The 25778-nt window shown below is 46.6% G+C and overlaps 1 protein-coding gene across 17 annotated transcripts in view; it reads left to right on the top strand.

Annotated features, from left to right (window-relative positions):
• Nucleotides 1-25778, top strand: part of Znf536 (zinc finger protein 536) — a 431882-nt gene that overhangs the window by 283282 nt on the left and 122822 nt on the right. Inside the window, exon 8 of one of the 17 annotated variants that reach the window (XM_078032229.1) lies at nucleotides 6496-7426. The exons of the other annotated variants lie outside the window; for them this stretch is intronic. Coding sequence (XP_077888355.1) covers nucleotides 6496-6503 — 8 coding nt within the window. The 3' untranslated portion in view covers nucleotides 6504-7426. Of the gene's footprint in view, nucleotides 1-6495; nucleotides 7427-25778 lie in introns of those variants that run through there. 17 annotated transcript variants of the gene reach the window in all.

Below are 25778 nucleotides of genomic sequence, written 5' to 3'. Positions count from 1 at the left end.
CCTCCTTCAAGAAAATGGTTACCCCCTAAAGTGGTCCTAAATTTTAAAACATAATCCTAAATTTGAAGCTTAGAGTCCAATCAAATGCAGCTTGGGGTGGTCAGGGAGGACCCATGCAATTTTCTTTGCACCCGGATGTTCATATTTGAAAAACCTGTCTCCAAAGAGAAGCTCAATGTATTATTCCCTTTGAAACCAGCCCCAAATATTCCCACTAGAGACAAATGGCCATGGTACCTTTCCATCTTTAATTTATGAATGGATTTTTTTTTGTGTGTGTGTGATTTTTACTTCATGTGAGAAAGGAAAGAAGGAAATAGAAGAGAGTATTTGTGAACATCAGCATCTTAGTATTTCTTTTAGCACAAAGCAGGATTCAGGAAGCTAGACCCTGGGTTCATAATTTAAATTGATATATTTCTTTTACCCTCTCCTTCCCCAATTCACTAAGAACTGGATCAAGCAGTTGGAAATATTTTTTGAATTGTCAAAAATCACTAAATGGATTTCTGACAGCTCAAAAAAATATTGACAGTTCCTTATGCTGAATGATTCAAAAGGCCCCATTAACCAGTACCCCTAGATCTATTTTTAGTCACATGTAATTCATTACTTTTGAAGCTGTTAAAAACAATATTTAAAAGAAGAAGAAAAGGGTTTTATGCCAGTCCAAATTTTCCCCTTTTTCTTCTGGGGGAGCAACATTTCAATTTTTTGTTTTTTTTTTTTTTTTCATTGTTGTTCTAAGTTTATGATTGGGGTAGCTTCTTTTTTTTTATTGTTGTTTGGGATTTTTTTTTTTAAAGTCTATTTTCGGTTCTTTCAACTACCTTCTAGGACCATAGTTCCTGCCAGGAATCTATGCATCAGAAAAGATCAAAACCTGGCATGTGCATAAGCTCATTATTATTTAAATGAGCTCATGTTACCCCTATTAATTTTCCCATCTTCCTATCATTGCTGAAGGAAGGCTGTCTGCGTGGAGGAAGCTTGGCCAGTGGTGTCCTTCTACACCAGGGATGGTGGAGGGGAGTCTTTTCCCTCTGAGCAGCCTGTTGAGAACAGGCACACCCTCACCCCCAACCCCAAATAGCAGCTCATAACGCATCTCTGACATTTCCAGAGAATGTGCAAAAACTTTGCTTGGTCAACCTTTTAGCCACTGAGTGACAGACTCTGGGATGTAAGCTGTGGACCCTCTCTCTCTTTCAAGGGAGATGAGGATCCTTGGACCAGCTAGGCTAGAAGGCTTCTTGGTTGCTTCCCCCAAAAAGGTTCATGTTCCTCTGTCCCTAACTCTGGCCACAAACCGCCTGTTTGGGGAACATCTGACTTCTGTATTCCATCGGGCCTCCTTTCTTCTGCATCCTTCTGCTCTAGTTGGAAGCAGGCGGGGACAGTGCTTCTCTGTCCTTTGCATTTGTTTGGAGCTGGGGGCCACTGTTCTGTTGCCTCCAGGAGGATCCTGGCCTCGTCCAGTTCTCATTTCCCTGCCCCCACATCTGGCCTACCAGAAGTGTAGTCCTCTCATTTTCATGCTGGCTGCGGTGGCATCCTTGGACCCAGAAGGGCCAGGCATAAGTCATCCTTGCTAAGAGTTAATATCTCAGAGGAAAACTTCAATCCACTGGGTCATGATTTTTTTTTCCCCCTTCAATCTAATTCACTCTTTTCGTAGCGTTGCAAGAAGCGCAAGTGACTGTTGCAAGCATCAAACCCCAAATGGCTTCACTTTGCAAGGGTGGAAATGATATTGGCATAAGGAATAAAATACTCCTAATGTTTATTCCCTCTTCTCTGCTCCACTTAAAAGTAGATATGGATTTTCAAACAGGTCCACAAGGTCGATAGCTGATCTTTCTCATGAAGCTGGGCTTAGCTAAACCAAAGAATTATTCCTGTGTTTCTCATCTCAGAGTTTGGAGTCTGATTTTTGTCTGGTTAGTAAGCTCAAGTCCACCCTTAGATCACCCTAGAAACAGGTGGAAAGAGTCTTGTTCCTCTGTGTAAGGAAGAATAATGTTCTCCTGGGGTGTAAAAGTGTTTGAAGAGACCATCAGTAAAAACCTTAAGTCTTGTAGACTCCCCTGGATCTCAGATCTCAGAGTCTCTCTTGCCCTAGCTGGTTGGAGAACAAACCTTCTCGCCCTAACTCTATGGGTGATTCTCTTTTAGTGGGTTGTACAAACAGGTACTTCCCTTAATTATTGCATTTCTGCTTCTTAACTTTTAAAACTTGCCCTGAATTCCTTAGTGTCAAAAACCTGGGGTCCTGGCCCGAGTGCTTTTCTAACCAGAATGCATAAGAGAGAGGACAAGAAGAGGCCACCCTAACCACTTGATTAGGGAGACTCCAGTAGCACAGGCCAATGTTGAGAATAGGAGTGAATTTTTAAAGATCTATCCATGCAGGATAGCACATTTGCATGTCGGGGACATGTTACAGATGATCCTGAGGAGGAAATTGAGCCACCTTGGATTACGCTGGAGGACATGTATTATTGCGGTTGGAGTGGGTCAGGTCCCACTATGGATTTGATCTCGTTACATGAAATTCTCCTCGAATCAAAGTGTTAGCTTCTTGAGATGACTTCCTGGCTCCAGGCACAACCCACACTTTTTTTATTCTATCAGTTCTATAACGTACAAGGGCCCTCCAGTGCCAATGGAGAACTTGAATTTGCCCTGGGTTTTGTTAGAATGGGTCTGACCTTGGTTTTGCAATAAGACAGGCTCCACGTGAGTATTCAGATTGGGGGGGGGGGCAAGGGCAGACCAGAACAATGTGCACAACTACTGACTGGGCCGGACAGACAAGCCCCCCATGTCCAGTCTGAGAAACAGTGATGGCGGCACTGGTCAGTGGATAGCTTGGAGATCCAAGAAGACATGGAAGGTCCAGGCTTTGCCATGCGCCCAGACGATGCTGAGGCCCATCTGCAGAGCACCTTTTTCTAGCTACATAGGAAGAAGGGTAAAGACCACGTTTCACCCCAGAGTTGGTGCATGTGGAGAACAACAGGATCACCCTTCCTCCTTCCCTTTGGAAACTGAGACAGCCAGGGCGTTAAGTTGTTGTGTTTGTTTTTCATAAGCAGGGGTTGCTCTGGGTCCTTCAGGAGCCCCCTAGGGGCAGGGCTGATGGGAGAACATTAAAATCAGATTAAGGGAAAGGCAGGGAGAAGGGCATAATCCTTTTGCCCTGAGAAGTCCTGTCCTGGAATTACCATTACTTAGGGAAACCCAGTTGAGCAAGAAGAATCTGTCAGCATGTCAGCTGTGGACATGAGGCCTACGTGCCATGTAGTTGCTTGCTAGTGGCCCAGGAGGGAGCCAGTGGGAAGGCAAGACCACCCACAGGAATAGTCCCAATATTCCCAACTGATTCTGAGGTGGTTGGGCAACTGGCTTCCCCAATTCAAATTATGCCTGTGACTGAGGAATAAAGGTCCTCTAGGCTTCCACCGCAGTGAAAGCATTGGAACCCACCCCCAAAAGGTAGGGCCCATTGAAACATCTTCACCTCGTGTACTCTGTAATGTTCGATGAGCTGGACCAGGATATCCAAACTGAGCTCTCTTCAAATGTGACTTTGGTCCTCCTGTGATTTCTCAACATAGGTTGTTTGAAAAGATCCACCCTTTTGCCAGCTATACGTGGGCAAATATTTTCTTCAAGGACAAGTGAGTAAATATTTTAGGCTTTCAGGTCATGCGGTCCCTGTCACCATTACTCAGCTCAGACTACTGGCACAGAAGCATGCAAAGGTAGTATACAGATGAATGGGTGTGGCTTGTTCCTATAAAACTTAATGAACTAAAGTAGGGGCAGGCTAGAATTGGCCCATGGGTCTTAGTCGGCCACCTCCAGCTCTATTGTAAAGAAGGACGAGTTCCCATGGTGAAGATGCAGGAAACCTTCCTCTGCTGTTCCATTGGACAGTGAGTCCATGCAGGGAGGACCCACATCAGTAACTGCAGGGCTCCATCTATTGCCACATGACGCCAAAGAGACTTTCCAGAGACAGAGGAATTGTAGACCCAGATGGTACCTGTTTCTAGAAGGCCATATCTCTGCCTAAGCAGGAAAAAACTTTCAGGAGAATCATTCCAGAGCACCCCCACCCCACCCCCATCACAGCAAGTGTGCATAAGAGTGGAAGATGGTGTAGCTCTGTCTTGGCTTCCTGAAAGACTGTTTCATCATAGATGGACAGAGTGTAGGAATGGAAGACGATGGTAGACATAAAAGAGCTTGGATAAATGTTCCGCAGTTGAGTTTGCATTACAGTGCAGAGGTGAGTGTCCACCTGAGGCCGTTGTGAGGAAATGATGCCCATCTTGTAGTTGCAATTGTCCCTTGGACACTTAATCAAGCACCAATCTTACTGTCCATTGATGTTCTAGAAGCACATTTTTATATCCTCATTTCCACCATGCCACACTGTCAGTAGCTATTTCTTGGGTGTACATGGGAAAGTTAGCTTTGAAGGTGATTCTGGCAATTTTGTGATATCTCACCCCTATGGTTTATACCTTTCCAGATCTATGCCTGATAAAAGGCAAAGTGCTTATAGGTAGAAATAAGTCCAGCCCTCTCCATCTTTAACCAAGAAATAGTTAAGGTCTCTGATCAGTTAGAAACTTCAAGGAGAGCCATGGCTGGCGTTATGTGCAATACCATGAGAATCAAAAGTGTGTATCTGATAGACTGTGATGCACTGCCTATGGCAGTTGGTGCATTTTTTTGGACTTGTAGAACAATCTAAGTTGGGCCCTGAAGTCAGGAGGTTCCCATGAACAAAGGAGATTGAGTCGGGAACATTGCACAGGAAGAGAACTACCACATTCCAGCCTGCCAAGCACGTGGGAGCCCAGGCTACTTCTAAGGCCACCCAAGGGAGGGCAATTAGCCTGGGAGTGTGGACAACCCTGAGATGTCTGTTGTTGTCTCAGGTGCTGCCTTGCTTTATTTAAAGCCAGATGAGCAATTTTTTTTTTTTTCCTTTTCCTCTTCTGTATGAACTGATTCTCACATGGTTTGGCTTCAGAGTCTATGAATGAAGCACCGGTTTGCACTCAATTTCCAATTTGATCATTTACAGGGTAGTCAGTGGACTCCATGGTCTACTCTGCTCCCAGTCCTAGTGGGTGTCCAGGGTTTGTTATTAGATTCCAGTAGGGAGGACCATTTGGTCTGCCATGAAGTCTAAAGGCAGAAACTTTTAAATTCATGCAAATCACTACTCCATTGTGCCTGCTCTGCCTCTGCCGGCTGCCTTGAAATAGCCTACAAAGCTTTCCTCTTTGACTGTGTTAGGACAAAGTACAGGTGAGGCCCCCCTAGGATCTCCTACAGCAACCAGAACCCCCAGGAAGGCACTCCTCTGCCCTCATCCAGAGCTGTGCTCCATGCACCACCATATTGGATGCAGAGGCAGCCCCTTTGGATGGCAGCCCTCTCTGAAATCTTCCGGCATTCTTCTCCTCCTCCCCATCCCTCTTTTTAAATTAAATGGGAATGCCATTGATGTGATGTCGTTTGCACTGCAGGATGACAGAACTGTTGTGTGAATACCATTGTATTTGCCAAATGGTCCACTCGTCATTTCAGAACAAACAAATGGATGGTGTCTGTAAGTCGGCAAACACTGGTGACATTTAGCCTTGTTTATGTTCCTTTCCTTTTGCTGCATATTTTTGGCTTCAGAAGCTACTGTCTGAATCAACAGTACTTCTGAAGCAGGAGAAAATTCTGGTAGCATTCATTTTGGTTGCTGCGTCCATGTTCCCTTTGGATCGAGTGATACCTACTTCCCAGATTCAACCCCGGGAGGGAGGAGAGAGCATCCAAGCTTTCGTTTAAAAAAAAAAAAAAGTTTATATATATATATATTGAGCCCTCCCACACCTTCAGTAATGACTTAAGATTGAGAGAGAAGAAGTGAGTATTGAGAGGAGAGAGTGTTGTGAGAATAGACCCTCATGTCCCTGGTGAAATACAAACTCTCCAAGGAAGCCCAAGTCACCACCATCTAGAATAGGAGCAGTCTGACCCCATTGATGTCTTACACTCTGCAGGTTCCCTGGGGTTAAGCTTTGGTGTCTATATTAGGCTACTGACCGGAAGTGATGGTTGGAACTGACGAGTATCCAGATCCGGGCCCACATGTTAGCTTTTGGAGGAATCTAGTTTTTTTTTTTTTTCCTGAATTTTCAGATGTTGTATGCAAAGCCCAGATTTCAAATAAATAATAATTATCTCCTATTACTTAGCACTGATCAGCAGCACCTCTACGTCTAATTGCCAACCTGCTCTAATCATGTAGACTATTCTTGCTTTCGCCAGAGATGGAAGGACCAAATTTTATAAGTATTGCTTTATTGTCAGTATTCCATTAAACAATTAGGGGATGTGACCCTGCCCTTGCTTTCAAAATGCCTCTAGCTCAATTGGTTTCTGGATTGTTTAATGAATCTGCACGTTTTCTTGCAGGTAAGTGACACCCCCTGTCCTAGTCGGTCTATCTGGACTTGCCCTTGTCTGTTCGTGCTCCTCGGTGGTTATCTGCAGCTTGTTAATCGTGTAAAGTCAAGAGAAGAACGTATACACATATGTGTGTTGAATAAATAATTACTATTGGCATAGGTATGTGTATACACACGGCACACCAACCTACAGTATATATAGCAAAGTATCAGGGAGGCTAAAAATATTGCCCCATATGTTCCACTATTAGTCATGGATTGCAAAGGCTTAGAATGGAAAGAAAATTCCCTCAAAGTCATAAATCCTGAGCAACAAATGCTGGTGGATTGCAAGCCCCTTCACCTGTTAAAAAAAAAAAAAAAAAAAAAAAACCTGGCTGGGGGGTTCCATTCTGCCAGCTCACCTGAGCTCAAACAGGTGGGCCCCTTGATGGTTTTGTCGGCATTACCGCTTGTGTCTGATTGTCCTGTATTTTGTAACACTTTAGAAGAATACAGAAAAGTGCAGTAATTATCTTTCTCCATAGTATTTAAGCAGAAATATTGCTAGTTTAATATTGTGTCAGGTTGTCGTATTAACCAGGAACAGAAGACAGTAAAATTCCAGCAAACAGCACCTTGACATTCACAACTAAAAAAAAAAAAAAAAAAAAAACTGGTGATTGAAGCAAAATGTGTAAACTTGTACTGGGTTATCGTGTGCTTTGGAATAGAGTATTGTTGAAGTAATTAGAAGATATATTAAGGTGTTCCTGGTAATGAAGGCATGTAAGTTATCATAATTGTAGCTTTCTGAATAAGTGTCAAACTATATCTTTAAGTGTGCTGTATGCTGAGTTACAAGTTAGGTCATTTATGAATGGAATGTAAAACAATACTAAAAATGCTTCAATAACTTATCTTGGTATTGCTAATAAAAAAAAAGCTGTGAAACATTAGTGCAGTTTTGAGTCATTATGTTAATTCACTCCACAACACCCCCCTCGCCCCTTGACATTCTTCTCTCTGTTGGAAGCCTCAACAGGACATTCAGGGAATTATTGTTGCATTGCCCCCACCCATCTTAAGGGGGACCCTGTAAGTGACAATTCCTAAACATGCAAAAAGGAAAGGGACTTCCTGATGTGGGTGGGATGGCTGTGGTGGGTGGGGGGAAAGTCAGAGGACACATGCCCATCTCTCTGTCTGGACCCCACAACCACTCACAAGACCCGCAGATGGGGAGGCCTTGGGCACAGAGACCGCAGGCCACCTTACCCCACCCCAGATGTGGACAAGACTGCCCACAGCCAGCCTGCCGTCAGCAAGCCTTAGCAGCATTTCTTTTTCATTCTGGGAAGGGCAATTTTAATGGAAGGAAACTCAGAATTAGAGGAGTTTGGGAATCTTTTTGTTTTACTGAGATTTTTTTTTTTTTTTTTTTTTTTGGTTGTATGTATGTTCTTCGTAATGGGCTCTTGCCTGTTCTTCCCCTATCTTACCTCCTCTTGGAGAGGGATACAGAAAGGAAGGAATTTGCTTTTTGGTTGTGTTGCCCAGTTTTGGGTTTTGTCGTCCGTGAGCTGGATTTTTGAGTCCTGCCATTTCAACAGTGTTTCCAAAGCTCCTTTGCTTGATTATGTTTTGTAAACGTCTAAATTCCATGCATATCCCTGCTCCCTTGTCTAAGTGATCCTGTGGGGTCAGGCCAGAGAATCTGGAGCCCCAAGTCTATTACTCACTCCCCCAAATAAATAGTATCCAACAGGGAAATACAAGTCCAGAGATGTCCATTGGAACAAACTTGGCCTTAGCAACAGGACAATTCTATTGCTTTGACTGAAACATTTTCTCCTGTATTTCTCATGAAAACTGGTTGGGCCGTCCTGACCCTAAAGACCACAGAACAGCATAAAGTTTTCTCTTATTAAAAAAAAAAAAAGAGGTGACCACTGACAGATCCCAAGTCTAAGAAAGATGTGATGAGAACTCCAAATGAAAAGTAGAGCTCTTTGAGGGGGTGCAGGGGACACTGGGAATTGAACCCAGGGTCACTTTATCACTGAGCCACATTTCCAGCCCTTTTAATTTTAATTATTATTATTTTTCAAAATTTTTGAGACAGGGTCTTACTAAGTTGCTTAAGGGCTCGCTAAGTTGCAGAGACTGCCCTTGAACTTGCAGTCTTCCTGCCCCAGCCTCTCCCGTGGCTAGGATTATAAGCATATTGCCACCTCCCCTGTTGAAAATAGAACTTTAAAGAAGACTGTTGAACTTGCCAGAGTTCAGTACCCTCGACTGTTATCTGATCCCATTCAGGTGAATCTGAGAGCGCACACCACACTGTGGGTTCCCACAGACAATGTGACTGATCCCAGAAACCCTAGCAAGGGCAAAGTGATGAGGACCTCACGTCCAGGCCCAGGTCCACATGGCCACAGTGTGCAGCTGAGTTTGCCTAAGGAGAGAGAGACTCCAGGAAAGTGTTCTCTTTATTTCCAGTGTCGCCCGAGTTTGGGGAACTGCCCTGATGGAAGTGGAGTGTGAAAGAGGGCACGTTCACCTGCGCCTTTGAGGGATGCCTTTGCTCCGGGTTGAGCACCTTATCCCCAGCGGTGTTCGTCCTTTACAGTCATTCTGAACCCTCTCTGGAGCCTTGGGGCACACCATGGCACCTGCTGATTTTGACACTCAGCTAGGATGGTGCTCAGAAGGGTCCAGATGCAGTCTGAGGTGCCAGGCCCTGGAAATGGGAGGAGGGAGTACGAAAGCAAGGGAGGAGGAAAACGTGGAAGGAGTGCATCACCCAGTCCCTTGTGTTGACAGCCAGGAAGACTCCCTGGAGCTGCGTATCCAGGCGTCTGCTGCTCTCTCTCTCTTCCTTTCACGGGGGCCCAATCCCCCTAACAGAGTCTCTAAGCTGGAATACTAGGGAGCATTTCCTCTTCTAAAGCAGGGGGTATTTCCTGAGTCGCTCCCCAGTGATAACTTCTCAAATTTATAGGAGACCTCTGTGGGTTCTTATTCTCCCATTGTTATGAACCCAGCCCCAGCCTCCTCCCCACCTCCCAATCCAGCCTCCTCCCCACCTCCCAATCCCTTCCTCAGGCATGGGATCCCCTTGCCCCTGCCCCGCCTCCTCATCCTCCTTCCGACTTCTGGGTAACAACTCCCTTCTCACTAGTGGAATGTTCTTGGGAACATCCTGTCTGCTCCCTGCGAGAGAGCTGAGTGGGTTTGGGCCTCCAAAATGAGACAACTTCACTTCAAAGCTCTGCATGGGAGCCGGCAATTCTGTTTCCCGCTGGTTCTATTCTCCCCCTAAACTCTCACCCAACCCCATAGGGGGTGATAATAAACCCCACTTGTTTGGATTTAGATTTGAGGCAAACACAAACATCACTTAGATGGTCACTGGTCTGTGGTGCATAAGAGATGCCCCCATTGTGTACGGACCCTAGTGTTTCCAGGAGGTATCTGTGACTTAAGATTCCAGAGACCAAGAAGGTCGAGGTGTTTTGCAGAGTCTTCAAATCCATTTCTTGGTTCACACATATCTTTGGAAGTGTGTTTGCTTTAACGGAATTTAGATATCCTGATAGAGGGAGGTGGAATCTAGACTCTGGGACCTGATTATTGCACATGTACAGTCACTTTTTTCTCAAAGAAACTTCACAGTGATTAAATTGCATCCCTAAATATGCAGCAGCACATTGGCAGGACTGTCTCTGCATGAGCAGATTCTGCCTCTTGAGCAAACAATGCGCATTTTTCAAGGTTAAAGTTGGGGAACTCTGCGCAGCTAATTTCATTAGCAAAAATATCCATTTGTGCACCCAGACATTGGCTGGCTTCATGAGGAGTTTGTCTTTCATGTTCTTTGTGGAGTTGTCCAGACACACCCATTTAATGGTAACCCACTGCTCCCAAGGTTAAGTTTCCTTTTTGAACTTCTGTTGTTGTCAAATTAACATAATATGCTCTCAATTATCCACATAAAGGGAGAAAGGCAACCAAGCAGGGAGAGCAAATTTGTGATTAATTTACCAAATTATTGCTCTTTTTATATGATGGACAAGTCACTTTTCTGTTTTTTGAAGTCCAGGGTTTTGTATGTCCTGGGGGGGAGCTCTGGGGCTGACCACAAGAACAGACCACTCTGAGGTAGGCCATACACCTGGGGAAGGGCTGGAGGTGGATGTTTTGCTGAGAGGCAGAGCGGCCTCTGAGGGTGGGTAATTAGGGGTCCACACTGTGCTGAACTCTTTTCTTGACAAGGAGAGGAGCCATTAATCTTCTCAGTTCTCCAAGACTCCCTTGATGACATGGTTAGAATTGTCCACAAAAACAGGTCTTTAGATCGGACCTGGGCGCAGGTAGCTGATGTGGGAAGCAATTCCCCGAAGCATGATCAAGGACAGGGAAGGGAGAGAAAGAGAGGGTGGAAAGCCAGCCCAGGTTTGCTCACCAGAGCTTCACCACTGGGGGTGGACTGGGGATCAATTCTTCCAGGGACCTTTTAAGGTACCGTGTGGAGTTTCCCCACAGAACTATTCCACCGAGCCCTGTGGAAGCTGGGCTTTTTATCCACTGACTCTGCACCTCTCGTTATTTGAGGGCCACTGCAATCCACCCTGTGGCCAAGCATTTTCTTCATGGTAAAGAGAAACAGGAGGCTGTTGGCATGCCAGGTAACCAGACTGGAAAGGGCAGGGCACTGACAGTGTCCACCAGTGGGAGGGAGCCCCTCGACCAGAACATTTTCACACTTACCTGCCTCCACCCTAGAAGGTCACAGACCTGTCCGCCCAAGCATCAGAACAAATGTGTGTATTGCGTGGTTCCTTGGTGGTAGGGTGAACTGCTGATCTTACACGGCCTTCCAACTTAGGGGCAGGCTGAGTAGAGGCAGGATCGGAGGGTTTGCATCCTGCCTGGAGTCAGGAGACACCTAGCAACAGCCGTGCTCCAAGGGGCTTAGACAACTCACTTCTCTTCTTTGGGCACCATGTCCCTTTCAATGAAAGGAAGAGGCAGCCTGGACATCTCCCAAAGACCCTTCTAGCCCTCAAACTTATGTCTGGTCTTCATGACCCCCTTTGAGCCTTAACTTTTCAAAAATGATATTCTAGGACCCAGAGCTCTCACGGGCGCTCACTCTGGAAGGGATACCGGAATGTGGGAGCCACACTGATGTTTTCACAAACACAGGAGCTTGCAAAACATCAGTTTGGACAAGAACACTTATTATTACGGGGCGTGGCCCATGGCAATACTTGGAGCTTATGTTCCATTATAAGAAGACCATTGAAGACTTTCTCTTTTAATTCAGGGAGTTAGTCAAAATAGAAAAAAAAAAAAAAAAGGAAAGCAATAGAGAAGGTCGATGAAGTTGGACATTTCAGCTTCATGGAAGTGTAAGAAGAAGCCAATCCCTTGAAATGTTTTTCTTTTTCTTTATCAACCTCTTGAGTTCACAACTGAGCTTGAGCAGATGGTTGGCACTATGATTGAGGCTTCCTCAGACACTTTACCAATCATCTAATCCAGGGGGCCCTGTTCCTGCCACCTCCACCCAACGCACATACTTAGCAATTCTCAGAGCGGGAGGAGACAGTGACCAAGAGGCATCTCCAATGCATGGGCACAAAAACAGTGACGTTCACTTCCTTCCCTCCATGTGACCTTTACCTTCTTTCCACACAGCCTCAGGGTTCCCTTGGCCACTCCACATCGCTCTCAGCTAACAAGTGCCCTAAGCTTGGGACTAGCTCCAAGTGTGAACCCCTCAAGCCCTTGGCTTTTGGCTGTTTTTTTAACTTGGTTGCCTCAGTATGGCCTTCCATAAAGTGGTACACCAGTATACCCTTAAGAGAATAAAATAAATACGAAGGACTTGGAGGTTAACAAGTCGCCCTCATTTCAAACATTTTAGGATTTCTGTTGCTGAGCAGGCCTAGGCAGAGCTCCCACGTCAACCCAGAACCTTCAGCGACCCTGCCAAGTGGGTAGAGGGTCTGGGTAGGGTATTGTGAAGCAGGGCACCTCTACATTCTTGCCAATCTGTCCTCACTACCCGCAGGCCTGGGTCTGGATGCCCAGCTTGGGTCTTCTCATACCCACAGTGAACATACCTGGAGATCTAGGGGGTAACCTACAGGAGGATCCAGTGATCCTATTCTTGGGATGTGCAGACACACCCCTGTTGGCTCTAGTCAAGCCATTTGTCTTTTACCAATGGTTTAAAGGACTTAAAATTAGGAAAACAACAGCAGAAACCTCTGATCAACCAGTGAGAACAAGATTCTTGTATCAGTGTGGCTTTTGCCTTATTACATTAAAACTTTGGGCTTGGGGTGTCTGTCTTTTCTAAATCATACTTGGGCCAATTGTTTGATTTTAAACCGTTAGCGGAACTTTCTTGAGGCCTTTGGGGTAAATGTCCTTGCCAAGTGAGTGATGGGCCCCTACCTTAAAAAAGGGTTAAACACCCGAATTTCCATAATATCGGGGTTGGTTTCTGTGAAGTCCCCAGTTTTCAACAGGAGACCCCGCATGAGGTGGGTGACAGCCCTCACCACGCTGGAGGACACAGGTGAAAAGGACTTGTGTATGGGGGCCGGTAGGGATGCCCTGTGGAAGTTGAGAAGAAGACATTAGTGGGTCCCAGGACTGACGACCCCTAAAGAGATGGCCAAGAACATTTTGGGGTCTGAAAGCCCTGAAGTCCACAGGCTGGACACTGCTCCCAGTTTGTTGGGGTGACTCAGCCCCAGTGGCTTGGGGTGAGGGGAAGAGAGGAGGGAAAGAGAACTATAAAGGAAGCCAGGCCCAAGAGGGTCAGAAAATGAGAGCCAAAGAAGCAAATAGAGAGAGGGGCGAGGAGAGGCATGGGGGGAGGGTCAAAGAGGATGGGGGTGGGGGAGGAGCCAACCCAGTGGAAAGAAGAGGAAGCAGCCTGGGTGTCAGAGCGTTGGTCTGGTGGGCGCCTCCTACTGGTGGGGGCTGGGGAGCAGCGGGCTCAGTGGTTCCAGGTGAGGATGCTGGGGAGGCAGGCGCAGGGAGGGTCGGATGAGGATCCCCAGTGCAGCACCTGGTGGCCTTGGCCTGGAGCTCCAGCTGCACCCTCCTCCCTCCCCCTCTGCTCCCCAGCGCTAGTTTCAGGAGGAAATGCTGCAGCTTAATCAGAATTATTTACAAGATAATGGTCCATTGTTTGCACTAAGACAGATGTTGTCTGTGGGAACTTTGTGTTTTATGCTCTTTTCGCTGCTCTGTCTTCACTGGGTGCAGATGGGATGGAAGTAATGTGCGTTATTATTCCTAGGATTGGAAACTTGGAGGCGCCTTCGTTTCAGCGGCTGGCACTGGGCGGGCAGGGGTGGTCACTGCTGGCTGCAGGGCCAGGCAGGGGCTGTGGTCCTCCCGGCCCCTCCAAGCAGCCTGTGATTAGGAAGGTCCGTTTCCTTGAGGGGCGGGTCCATGCCATCGCCTTGTCCAGGACAGGAAGGATTCACTCTGATTAAGATGCGCGTGCTATGTGTCGACTTGAGAGGTCACCGCTGACATCTCAAATGAGGGTGGCCATCTGGTCCTCTTCTTGCCAAAGGGAAAGAGCAACCCTTCTGAGGTGGGGGCTGTGTGGCTTCCTCTCTCTCTTCCTCTCTCTCTCTTTTTTTAACTTACTAGAGGGCTTCCTCTGACTCTCCTGGGGTCACTGGGGGAGCCAGATCGGGGCTTCAACTCCTTCCCTCCTTCTTCGAGGGTAGTGTTGGCCAAATGAATGCCTGTCCCATGGACTGGCCCAGGGAGGGAACTTTGACAAGAGAAGCAAAGATGAGGTGGGGTGGGAGGACTCACCCTGATACCAAACCTGCTGGTGACCTAGCTCTGGAGGCAGCAGGGCCACCCTAGTACTGGCCCATCTTGGTGCACAGTCCTGGAAGTCAGCAGGTCCTCCAGCCCTTTTAGGCTCCCAGCCACCCCTGCATTACCAAACTCATCTCATCGGTGACCAGACCCATTTTATAAGTGAGAAAATAGAGTCCAAGAGAAGTTAGGTGACTCGTATCCAGTGATTTTTCTACTTCGTGGAAAATTCTCCCCAGTCTTCAAGTCATGATCTTCTTATCGTAGGGGACCTAGCTGAACCTCAACTTAGGGGCACAGGAGGCCTGAGGATAACTGCTCTGCAGAGTCAGGGAGAAGACTTTTTGGCTGCCAAGCACCAGGGCTGGCAATAGCATAGGCTCAATAGACAATGGAAATTGATATTGAAAACTATGTGATCCCACTTGTCGAGTATATTGCATTTTCAATATCAGGTTCTGACCCAAGAGCAAACAAACAAAAATAAAAGTCACAAAATATCACAGATGTGCAAACCAAGATGTGGTGGAAAAGAGTCACTTTCATGGCGGTGAAGTGGAATCGGGCTTCATCTGGACGGCAGAGGGAAAACCTTAGACATGGCTCCTAATGCCCTTGTCCCACACCCTGGGGGCCTGTGAGATGTGACCCAGAAATCTTAGAACCCAGAGGTTTTGTTCCATTCAAAAAATCAGCTAGTTGGCCTATCTTGGCTTGGTGAATATTGCTGTTCCTCCATAATCACCCTATGCCCAAGGAATGGCCCCAGCAGCCTTAGCAGCAGGATCTGATCATCCGAATTATCCTTCTCACCTTCCCAGATTATTTAAAAATAATAAGTACTTACTGTGAACTAGGGTCAGGACCGATTCTCAGTCCCATATAGATGATAATGCAAACGATATACTTTCCTTTCATTCTCATATAAATCCCATGAAGTAAGAGTGATGACATTATTTTTTGCTTTGGATGTGAGGATATGGAGGCCCAGGGATGCTCTTTGCCCTACTCAAGATCACCAGCAGATAAATGAGGAAGCTGAGATTCAAAGCTGGGTGGTGGAGACCTCTGACCATTCATTTGGTGCCCCTGTCCCTTGCTGTTACTCTCCTGTGCCTTTATTACTCATTGGAGATGCATGGAAAATTAACCAACCAACCAACAACAAGTAAATAAAAATAGCCAACTCTTGCCAACCTGTAACTCCGGGTCCCAGAAGAGGATGGGGCAATTCAAAGCAGCAGAAATTTCAATTGCAAACAAGTTGTGATTCAGATGGTCCTAGACTGCCCATGTGACCTCAGTGCCCTCCTCACTTCTCCAAAAATGATAAAAGACACATTCATAGCCTCGAGAGTCCTTCCATTTTGTAGGATGCAAATCATTTATTCTTAGAACTATATATATATATATATATATATATATATATATATATATATATATATATATATATTTCAGTTATGTCTCAGCCTCAGGTAAACAAAATAAAACAAAACAAAACATAACAAAATTAAAATGCCTGCCGCCTGCCCCCACTTCCCTCAGAGCAGCCAGAGGGCCTCAGGAAACCTGACCTCTCACCTTGCAATTGTTCCCCGGGGTCCAGGTCGCAGGAGTCGCGGGAGTGGAGAGTGGGTGGCCCAGGGCACCAGCGAGTCCTGCTGGCCAGGGCTGCTGCAGGCCCAGCCCCCAACCGCGACAGCGGCAGAGGTCAAACTGGGATAATATTTATCAACCTTATTCTCATGGTGTCAAGCTCTGCCCCAAACCCAGCGTCACTGGAGATCCCAGATTATGTCTTTTAAGGTCCCACAGAGCCGCTTCACATGTGACCAATTACCTCTGTCAAGCAGGGGAAGGAGGTCCCCCTCGGTGGGTGGGATCTGAACTTGAGCTTCCCGAGGTCGGTGGCTGGGATCGTAGGCCTTTGAGCCTGTCACTCCCCTATAGCCAGACCTTTTCTGTTAAAACTGTTTAAATTACAAACCAGTAATAAAAGGATCATATGTGTTTCCCACCGAACAGGTTCTTTAGGGCTATTATGATAATTAAAAACATATGGTGCCTGTGCTAGTCAGAGAGAAACCGCAGATGTACAAATTAGGTATTATAGAAGGGTTTTCTGCTTTTGCCCTTTTAAAAACGTCAAGCCAGAGAAGTTTAAAGAGATAAAATGGCAATTGTGCAGATAGTAGGTAGCATTTTTGGTTTTAAAAATCATTAAATATATAAACCCCCTTTTTTTAGACTTAATAGGAATAAACAGCTCCTGATATGAGCAGAGCGGGAAGAGGCATCAGGGCTGGGAGTTCATGGGCGGGGGCGAGGGGGGGGCGCAACATTTTCCACCTAACGAGATCTTAGATACCATGTAATCTTTTGCATTTTTTATGACGTTGTTCCGCACAAAGAGGATTATATTTATTAAATATTGAATTATATTAAAATGGAATTGATGAGAGCAAGGATGAGGATTTCTTTACATTCAACTTTTTACTTGTTAAAAGGCAAAGATGCAAGTATCGATTCGTCTAGAAATAGTCATTTGTTTTAATTTAAAATATGCAATTGATTTTGAGAAGGTGATAAATACTGTTAATAATAATAAAAAAAAAAAATCAGGAGGATTTCCAGGGCTCCCTATCAATGGCTTTCCAAGGCAGACGTACAGGGCTGGTTCAGTTGTGCTGAGCTGGACATATCCAAAAAGATGTCGCCTGGCTGGCTCCATTCAGCTGGGCTCTGGGCAGCTGAGAGGACTGGTCCTCAGTCCTGGCACACCAGGGCCTTCACTAAGCCTGCAAGGACTTGGGACTTTGCCACTGCAAGTCTGCCACAGGAAACCAATAGGACTACTTTACAGAGGAAGTGGTGGAGGCTCGGGTCACAGGAACATGTCACCTGCCCCTCCCCCGCCCCCCTTGCTCTACCTTCTTTCTCTCCAGGAAAACATTTTCAGGTCTTTCCTGAGACAATTCACCCAGAGCTGGGAGGTCTCGCTCCTGTCAGCACCCCGTCCTAGATGAGAGGCCATGGCAGCTAGCTAAGGAAGTGAAGTAGGAAGGCAAATGTCCAGCCAATAGGAACACGGGAGCAGAGGGGGGGTACCGCTGACCCAGAAGGCAGACCACTGGAGCACTCAGATAAGGAGAATTTCTGGAAGCCTGGTGGGTAACTGTGGACAATCCTAAAACTGAGTACAGATAAGTTTTCTTCAATATATTTTTGTGTTCGGGTATTTGTTATGTCACACATTTTTGAAGACTCTAGTGAGGGTAAAAGACCCTATAACCAGAAAGTAGACATTTTAGGTCATCCTAGCTAAAGGGAGTCTGAGATACTCAGGGAAAGTGTCCTTTGAGATAGACTCCATGGACGCAGCCTGGCTGGGGTCTTTAGTTCTCTCTTCCTTCTCGATCACCAACGGTTTTCAGATGGCACAAAAAATCTGTCATCCTCTAGTGCCCTTTCTTTTGGGGGTATTTTGGCCAGACCTCCTCTACTGTATAGCTTTGCTTCTGGTTTGGCTGGGTAGCCAGCCTTCTAAGAGAGCTTGAGATGAGATCGGAGTGAGAGGAGGCTTCTGGAACCTTCTATCTACAGCTCAACAAACAGCTCAGAGGACTACATACAGCAGGGGTTCTCAACAGGGGGCAATTTTCTTCCCCAGGGGACATCTAGCACTGTCTGGAGGGGCACTGGGCAGTGCTATTGGCTTCCAATGTGTAGGGACCCGGGGTGTTCCCAGTGCACTGATTACCCAATGCAAAGATCACCCAGGCCCAGGTGTGGATCCTGCCAAGGCTGAGAAATCCCAATGCTCAGTAGTAGAACTAGCTTTCCCGTGAGAGTGAAATGCCATGTCGGACAAATGATGTCCAGGCAAATGACCAGGCTTGTCCTCCAGTTTCATGTCATTCCATGGGCACCCTGGACACTCCCCTCCCTCCCAATCCTGTCACCTTTGGATCTCAACCCTCCATGTAAAACTTTTCAGGAAACTCTGTGACCGTTTTTTGGAGGCAGAAACTTTTAGCTGAGCACGGGAGCACATCCCTCCCAGCTCAGAGCAGCAAGTGAGGGTGGGGGTGGGGGGGTGGTGAGGGTGGCTCTGCAGGAGCCCAGAGCCAGCCTTTTCTTCTCCCCTGAGTGATAGCAAGCCCGCGACGTTCTTGTGCACGTAGGTATTACCACTTTAACTTTTACTGAGGTAAAATAACACCTTGTCACTCAGCGCAAGTACCAATCACAAAATGAATTAATTGTAATAACTGTTGTCAACAGAACAAAGGACTTGTTGCTTTCCTAAGCGGATTTCAGCGCCACTGAGAACTATATACAAACGTTCCCATTGGGCAGGCTGGCGGAAGCCAGTCAGAACATAATTGTATCTGTCTATCTCTTTACTTTGTTTTTAAGGGCGCAGGAATCGAGTTAAAAACCTATGTTTTAAACATATCAATAAATATACCCCTCTTTGTGTTCGTGACATCTCCTCAAAAAAACATGGGAGTCTTTAATAAATTGGCCATGAAAATAGCATTTGCGGCTGATGGTCCCAAATAAGGGCCAGCTGTAGAGGCTGCCTGTTGACTCTAAGTCATGAAGGGAATTATGCCCAATTACCCTCCCATAAAACACCCTCTCATTTCTGGGAGTTATCAAAACACATCCTGCGGACAAGCGGTCAGCTGTCCCCCTGCTCCTCAAAGGAGTGCAAGAGGGTTTCACGCTGGGCCCGCCGTACGCCTAACTGCTTCTACGATGTTCCAGGCAGACTTTTTTTGCAGCCAGACTCTTTTAACAGTTGCATTTTTCCATTTTTCCCCCCTCTCATTTTTATATCTTAGCATGCTTCCCTCTTTAAGAAACCCTGTAGACACTGTCCTAAGAAAAAGAGTCACTCCTGAGAGAGGGAGTGGGCAGAAGGGCCTGGGGACTGTGTCCCTAGGAAGTCCAGCCCAAGCTGAATGCCCAGTCAGGTCATTCTGTGCAAGGGAGTGTGTCTTTCTGGCAGTTGAGAGTGATCAAGTAGTTGAGGGTGTCCTGACTTTGAGGGTCTGCTTTGATGAGGTCAAAAACAACTCCTTGGTAGGTGTGTCCATGGTGAAGGGTGAAGATGGCCACGCCCTCTTCAGGGAGGATCATGAATGATGGTGTCCACTATAATAAAGTGTAAAAGGCAACTTGGGGAGAGTGTCCCCCTTGCAGTAACACAGCCACACTCAAAAAAAAAAAAGAGGAAATAGCTTTGAAGACTCAGAGGGATGGAATGCCTGTCCCTGGTGCACGTGACCTTCTTGGCGCTGGCCTGGTACTGCTCTCATCTTTTCCATGCCTATCTCCTCCCTCGGCTTCTCCACGCCCTCTGGTCAGTGTGACTCCGATATCTGGCTTCATCCCAGAGTCCTAAGCCTGTACCATCAGATGCATGAGTGTCCCCCACAGCCCCTCTGACAACCCAGCAGAAAGCCTGATCGACTGTTCTCATTCATTGAGTCCTACAGTGAGTCAGTCCTCCATAATGAAATGAAAGATTCTTAGACTCTCAGAGATAGCCGTGATCTTAGAGGTCATCTCCAGTAGGCAGATCGGGAAGAAGACTTGAACTTGGTCCTAGAACCAGAGATGTGTCCAAGGATGGGTGCTGTTTTCCAGGTCCAAGCTGGTCCCTCTTCAGTGGCCATCACTCTGCCTTCTGGAGGGCAGCTTCTTCTGGGTGGATCTGTACCCAAGCAAGGGAGGTGTTCTCATGGCTTTTACCTACAGCTTTGGGGCATCTGTGACTGCAAGGGAACAGAAGGGAGAGTAAGAGTCAGCCCTGGCTCAAATGGGCTCTGCGTTCGGATTTGCAGTCATCCCTGGCGAGCATCAGGAACAACTTGCAAAAAAACAAACAAACAAACAACAACAACAAAAAAAAAAAACTGAGAGAAACTCTTCTATGAAAAAAAATAAATTTATCTCCTGAGGCTATTCGTCTCTGTATGAAGGAATCAGGCTGATCCTTGCACACCCCTGGGAGAGGGGAATCTGGGACTGCTGTTCACACTAGGATTGCAGACCCCAGTCCTAAGAGCAGATCATGCAATGGGAGCACAAGGAGGGAAGCGTTGTGGGTTGTGCAGAAAGGAGGTACGAGGAGCAGATCTTAGGGTGAGTGGAGGGCCACTCTGAAGAGACCGATGGTGTCCATTGTCTCCAACTTCTGGCCTCACCTCTCCACCAGCTTTCTTCCAGGATAAAAAAAAAAAAAAAAGAAAAGAAAAGAAAAAAAAAAAAGGCATTTTCTCCAAAGCTTTTAGGAAGGAGAAGATTCGGTCCCAGGGGATGAGTGTGGTTATCTGTTCATTTATTTAGCACATATTGAATTGTTCCAGGATTGGGAGATGGTTACCAACAAAGCAGTCCAGGTCATTGTCACCTTCATGGGTCTTAGGTTCTGTGGGGGACACTGATAATCAGTAAATGCCTGATAGAGATTCAGCTTCTGGTGGGAAGTGATAGGAAGGTAGGGAAGGTGGAGAAAGGCTAGAAAGTAACATGAGAAGGTCAGAGGTGTAGACCCAGCTGGTCAGGGAGGGTCAGCGGAGGGACCATTGGAGAGAGACCTAAGTGATGACAAGGAGCCAGCCAGACAGAGATTTGGGGCATATCTCCAGGAGAGCAGGTGGCCAGATAAAGACCCCGAGACAGGGAAGGAAGGGAACATGGAGAGCTTCTGAGGGACCCGTGGCTCACTGCATGCATGACCAGTGTTTCCTGAGACTTTCCCAGGTATCCTGTTTCATTTGAGTTTCTCCATGGTTCTCAGAGGTAAGCAGGGCTGGAATCAGAGCTATTTGCCCATTTTACAGATGGTGAAATTGAAGCTCTAAGAGAAAATAATGACCTGCATTTTTTTTTTTAGTTAGTGTCAGTGCAAAGAACAGTTAGATGCCCACCTGACTCCCAACACTGGGCTGTTTTTTAGTGTCTTGGGGCACCTCTACCTATTCCAGGACGTGAGGGCTTCCTCTAAGTCCGAATAGCCACACTGAACCATGACTGGTTCTAGGAGAGGCACCAAAATGGAAATCTTTGTACACTAACCCCATTCCAGAGTGGGAAGAGATGCAGGAACTAAGAGAATCAGTCCTGTGATCTTGGGCAAGGCATCTTGAGAAACGTTGGCATTTTCAATGCTTGCGTGATGGGGGTCCCTCCTCTCCACAGACTGAGACTGCCCACGACAGAGTCCATTCTTTGAATGATGACCTACCCAGGGTTCCTTTTAGGTATCAATAGAGAGCTGGAGCCAGTCAAGACTCTTGATGGCCATATCCAACAGAGTCACCTGGAATATATGGGCCAATCCCTTGGCAATCAGAGTTTCCTTGGAGAAAGGTAGATGGACTCCCACTAATGACGGCTCCCCAGATCAGCCTGTGGCTGTGAAGTCCCATCTCATGCTGACCTTGGTCAGCCTCAGGTTCCGCTGCTCTCCTGCACCTTCCAGCCTGGTGGACAAAATGGTAGACGCTGTCACTCTGGGGCACAGTGGGCACCATTGCCAAGACTGGCAGCTCCATTCTCTTTTCAGGATCCCTGTTCCTGTCTGTGCAGACTGCTTTCAAATGAATAGCTATTTCTGGATCTTTTTTTCAGTGTTTCTTTTCCCAGCTGGTAGTTGTTATTTGCATAGCACGCCATTCTGGCCTCCGTGGGAGGCAGGGGCTAGCCCACCTTTCACATTAGCTGCCGCAGTATCTGTTTCCTTATATTGAAAGGTAAAATTAGGAACTATAGCAACCTTAGAACACCCTATCTGCTCTCAAATTGAGAAGGAAAGTGGAAGAGCTGCTTTTTTTTTCCCCTCTCTCTAGAAATATTTATAACATTCTCCATACATAAGGGTGGATTTGCAATGGGGCCAGAGGATCAGGGTAAATATGAACTCAAACTGGGAGAAGAGACTGTTTGAGGCAAGGGGCAAGGCTCCCTGGTGGATTCCTCTACAGAGAAGGGTCCAGATGTGTGACTCCCAAGCCACCTGACTCTCACCATTAAGCTGCGTGTTTCCTGGGTAAGGTGGCCTATAGGTGTCTTTAGAGAGTGCTCAACAAGTGCCAAAGTTTGGTCCCAATAGCAGTGACCTTCACTCCTTCCCAAGGCCAAGCCAAGACAATGTGCTTAAATAGAAAGAGGATGATTCAGGTTACAAAGGCACCACTAGAGAATTCTGGTTTCCGTTAGATCCAGAATACCTCCTCTATGGGAGCTTGCACGGAATTAGGTAATTCAGTTTAAAGACCCTTTGGTGCCGTGCAATAGAACAGAGTGTAGTCTTCACGTTATCCTGATGATGATGATGGTGGTGGTGGTAGTGGTGGTGATGACGTGCTTGTGTATTTATGTTCTAAAATAAAATGTTTTTAAATCAATGGAATTTTTCTCTCTGACATCTGCTGAATCCTACTGGACTGATTTTATAGGTGAGAACTATAGCATAACTTGAATCTAGTCAAGTTCAGAACTTCATTGAAAAGTGATGGAAGGAAAGCTCGCAGCTGTGTGTTGTCATCTGGGTGTGACCTTACATAGACATGTCTACACTGGCTCAGGTCTATACTGGCTTTCCTCTGCTTACTCAACCTCTACCTCTGTTCAGGGGGTTACCGAGCTCACAGGAATCCAAGTCAGGGTACCCTTCTGCAGCTTGGCTTACTCACTCACTCATTCATTCATTTCTTCATGATGTCATTCAGCAAATATTCATTGCACATTTCTCCTATGCCCAGCACTCTCTTATCATTAGGACACAAGAGAGCTAGACAGCTATAACCCGAACCCTGGGAAGCTCTGTTCCCAGGGCTCATCCCCCTTCCAGCAGCTCCTCCCACAGGATAAGGCTTCATTGGCCTGGCTTGGAGTGGCTTATCCACTCCTCCCATGGACGGGTCAGTCAGTGATGACTGGCCCTCCACATCCAGTCCCCCAGATGGTCCTGTGGGCCCAGATAGATGGCAAGAGAAAGAAGAGCAAGGAAGTGGTGAAGTGGTGACATCTCCCGTGCTTGCTTATTTAGAAAACGCTGAGTGCTCCAGAGTGCCAGGCCCTTTTCTAGGCACTGGACATCTGGGAGGTTGAGAAAAGGGACCAAAACCCTTCCCTACCTTCAGGGAGCTCCTGATCTGGGAGAAAGAGTTGGACAACAGACAAATGAAAAAGCAGGAAGGTTGGGAGGAGACGAGGATAGAGGAAAGCGAGGCAAGCAAGGAATTCAGGGAGTGCAGGGGCAGAGACAGCCGCTCTACAAGGGGTAGACGGAGATGAGGTCTGAGAGGTCACATCCAGGCAAAGATTCAAAGGAGGCCAGTGAGTTAGCATGAGGACACGGGGAGCACATCCCAGATGGGGGGACGGCAAGGGCCTATAGCTTACGAAGCTGGAGGAATACTGAAGAGAACGCATGAAGAACAAGGTGGCGTAGGGCTTGTAGGACACCCCCAGGACTCTAGCCATGACCTTTGCAGGTGAGGGTTCCACAAGCCCGTGCCCAGAGGAGCTCTGCACCTGGTGCAAGGCTCTACTGCCCAGTCTTGACATCCTGAATCCTGTCTGACAGGCACCCAGAAGTCTGCATTGTGTTTGAACCACGCCCACAAATCATACAGCAGTCTTGACCCTGGCTTTTCCACCAGGGAGATGAGAAGCCTCTGGAAGGGAGGAGAAGTGTCCAGACATGATCTGGACTGTGCTGCCTGATGGAGGTAGGGGCCCAAACTGGGAAGGTGGGAGTCCAGGCGGGAAGCTGCTATTCTGATGGAGGGAAGGACGGCAGCTCCTCCCTGGGGTATTAGTGGTGACGCGACAAGTGGCCCGCAGATAGGACATTGCCCTCTGAGCCTGCATGTGTGCCCTCTGTTGGCCGAAGCTCAGGCATCCCTTCCGTCTCCTTCCTTTCCTCTCCCCACTGCTGCTATGTCAGGTCTGACCAGGGACGTCCCTCTCCCCAGGCCCTAGTACTGGCCTTGATATGTGGGGAGACCTGGTTTCATGGTTTAACTTCAGTCTCTTTATTCTGTCTCCTTATGCACCCTCTTCTCTGACTCTCTGGGGAGACAAATGGGTGTCCACTAGCTGCATGTGGGTGGTGCTGAGCTCTCACGGAGCAGTGTCTACACTCATCCTTTTCCTATCTGATACTGTGGGCCACTCAGCAGGGCTGTGCTCATAGCAGGGAGAACCGTTGCCCACACCATCCTCACTCTCTCCCCAGCCTCCTGCTGTGACTTACCCTGTGCATTCATCCTAGTCTGTCTCTGGTCCCGGGGATGCTCTCTTTCCAGGTGGATGGTCAGCTGAGAGGACTTGGCAACCCACCATCAAGCCTGCGTGTCTCTGCCTCAGTTTCCCTGACCACAGGCTCCTTCAGAGGAGCTGCACTTCAAATACACCTCTGCGGCCAGATTTTATTTGTTTGGAATTTGAAGTCTTTTTTTTTATATATATATATAAACACTTTGATATACTTCACAAGGAGTACCTTGAAAAATAGCTTTATGAGTTGAATAAGAAATGAAAACAAAAAAATCACCAACTCTTGCGCATTTATTTATTGTTTCTTCTCTCTCCTTTATTTCAATACCTCATCTCTTCAATGCCAAAATATCCCACGTAGAAAAGCTTTAAAAAATTAAATGGGGGTGGAGTGGTGGTTGTAGTGTAAATTTGCTTCCTGGCTGAGGCCTTGTATGCCAAGTTTTAGTCTGAATTACATATTTACCGCTGAGTTATACGCCCCTGGAAAACAGGATTTATCATGGAAATAGTGACAGAACCTCACCCAGCCTGGTGTTCTTGGGGGCCCTGGTAATATACTGTGCAGAGAAATCAGTTCATTAGTTAGTTATAAACAAAGGACAGAGATAGTAAATTAGAGAAGGTATTTCAGCAGTTTTGTATGTATTTATGACATGAAAATATGCGGCCGCATTTTATTCCTTGAGATAGTATTTAAGTATTTTAGATTTAAAGCCCATTTTTAGATATGGCCCTGGCACATTTTTTAAGCCTCGGCCATTCTCCTTCTTCTGTAGTTTTATTCCTGGTATTTTCTTCCTTCTCTGTTGCTCATTAGAAAAATGTTAAAAATCCATTTTCGTCTGATTAATAATAAAGCTGATCACATGTAACCTAATTTTCATTCAGTGCTGCCCCTGTCTGTGGAGTCATATACAAAGTGACCTTTGAATCGCCAGTGGACTCATAAAGTACAATAAGCACCATTGTCCTGTCAAAAATTGAAGATGTTTTACATCATTACAAAATTTAATGTTCCATCTTTTCAAATGCACTACTTTTCAAAGGCCACATTCCAATTGAAGCTCATTAAAATCAGACTCAAGTTTCCTGTGGTGGGGATGAAGAGAGTTTCGCAGGCGATGGTAGGAAAATGAA

The sequence above is a fragment of the Ictidomys tridecemlineatus genome, chromosome 15 (assembly GCF_052094955.1).
Source record: "Ictidomys tridecemlineatus isolate mIctTri1 chromosome 15, mIctTri1.hap1, whole genome shotgun sequence".
NCBI lineage: Eukaryota > Metazoa > Chordata > Mammalia > Rodentia > Sciuridae > Ictidomys > Ictidomys tridecemlineatus.
This window is presented reverse-complemented; position numbering and strand designations above follow the sequence as displayed.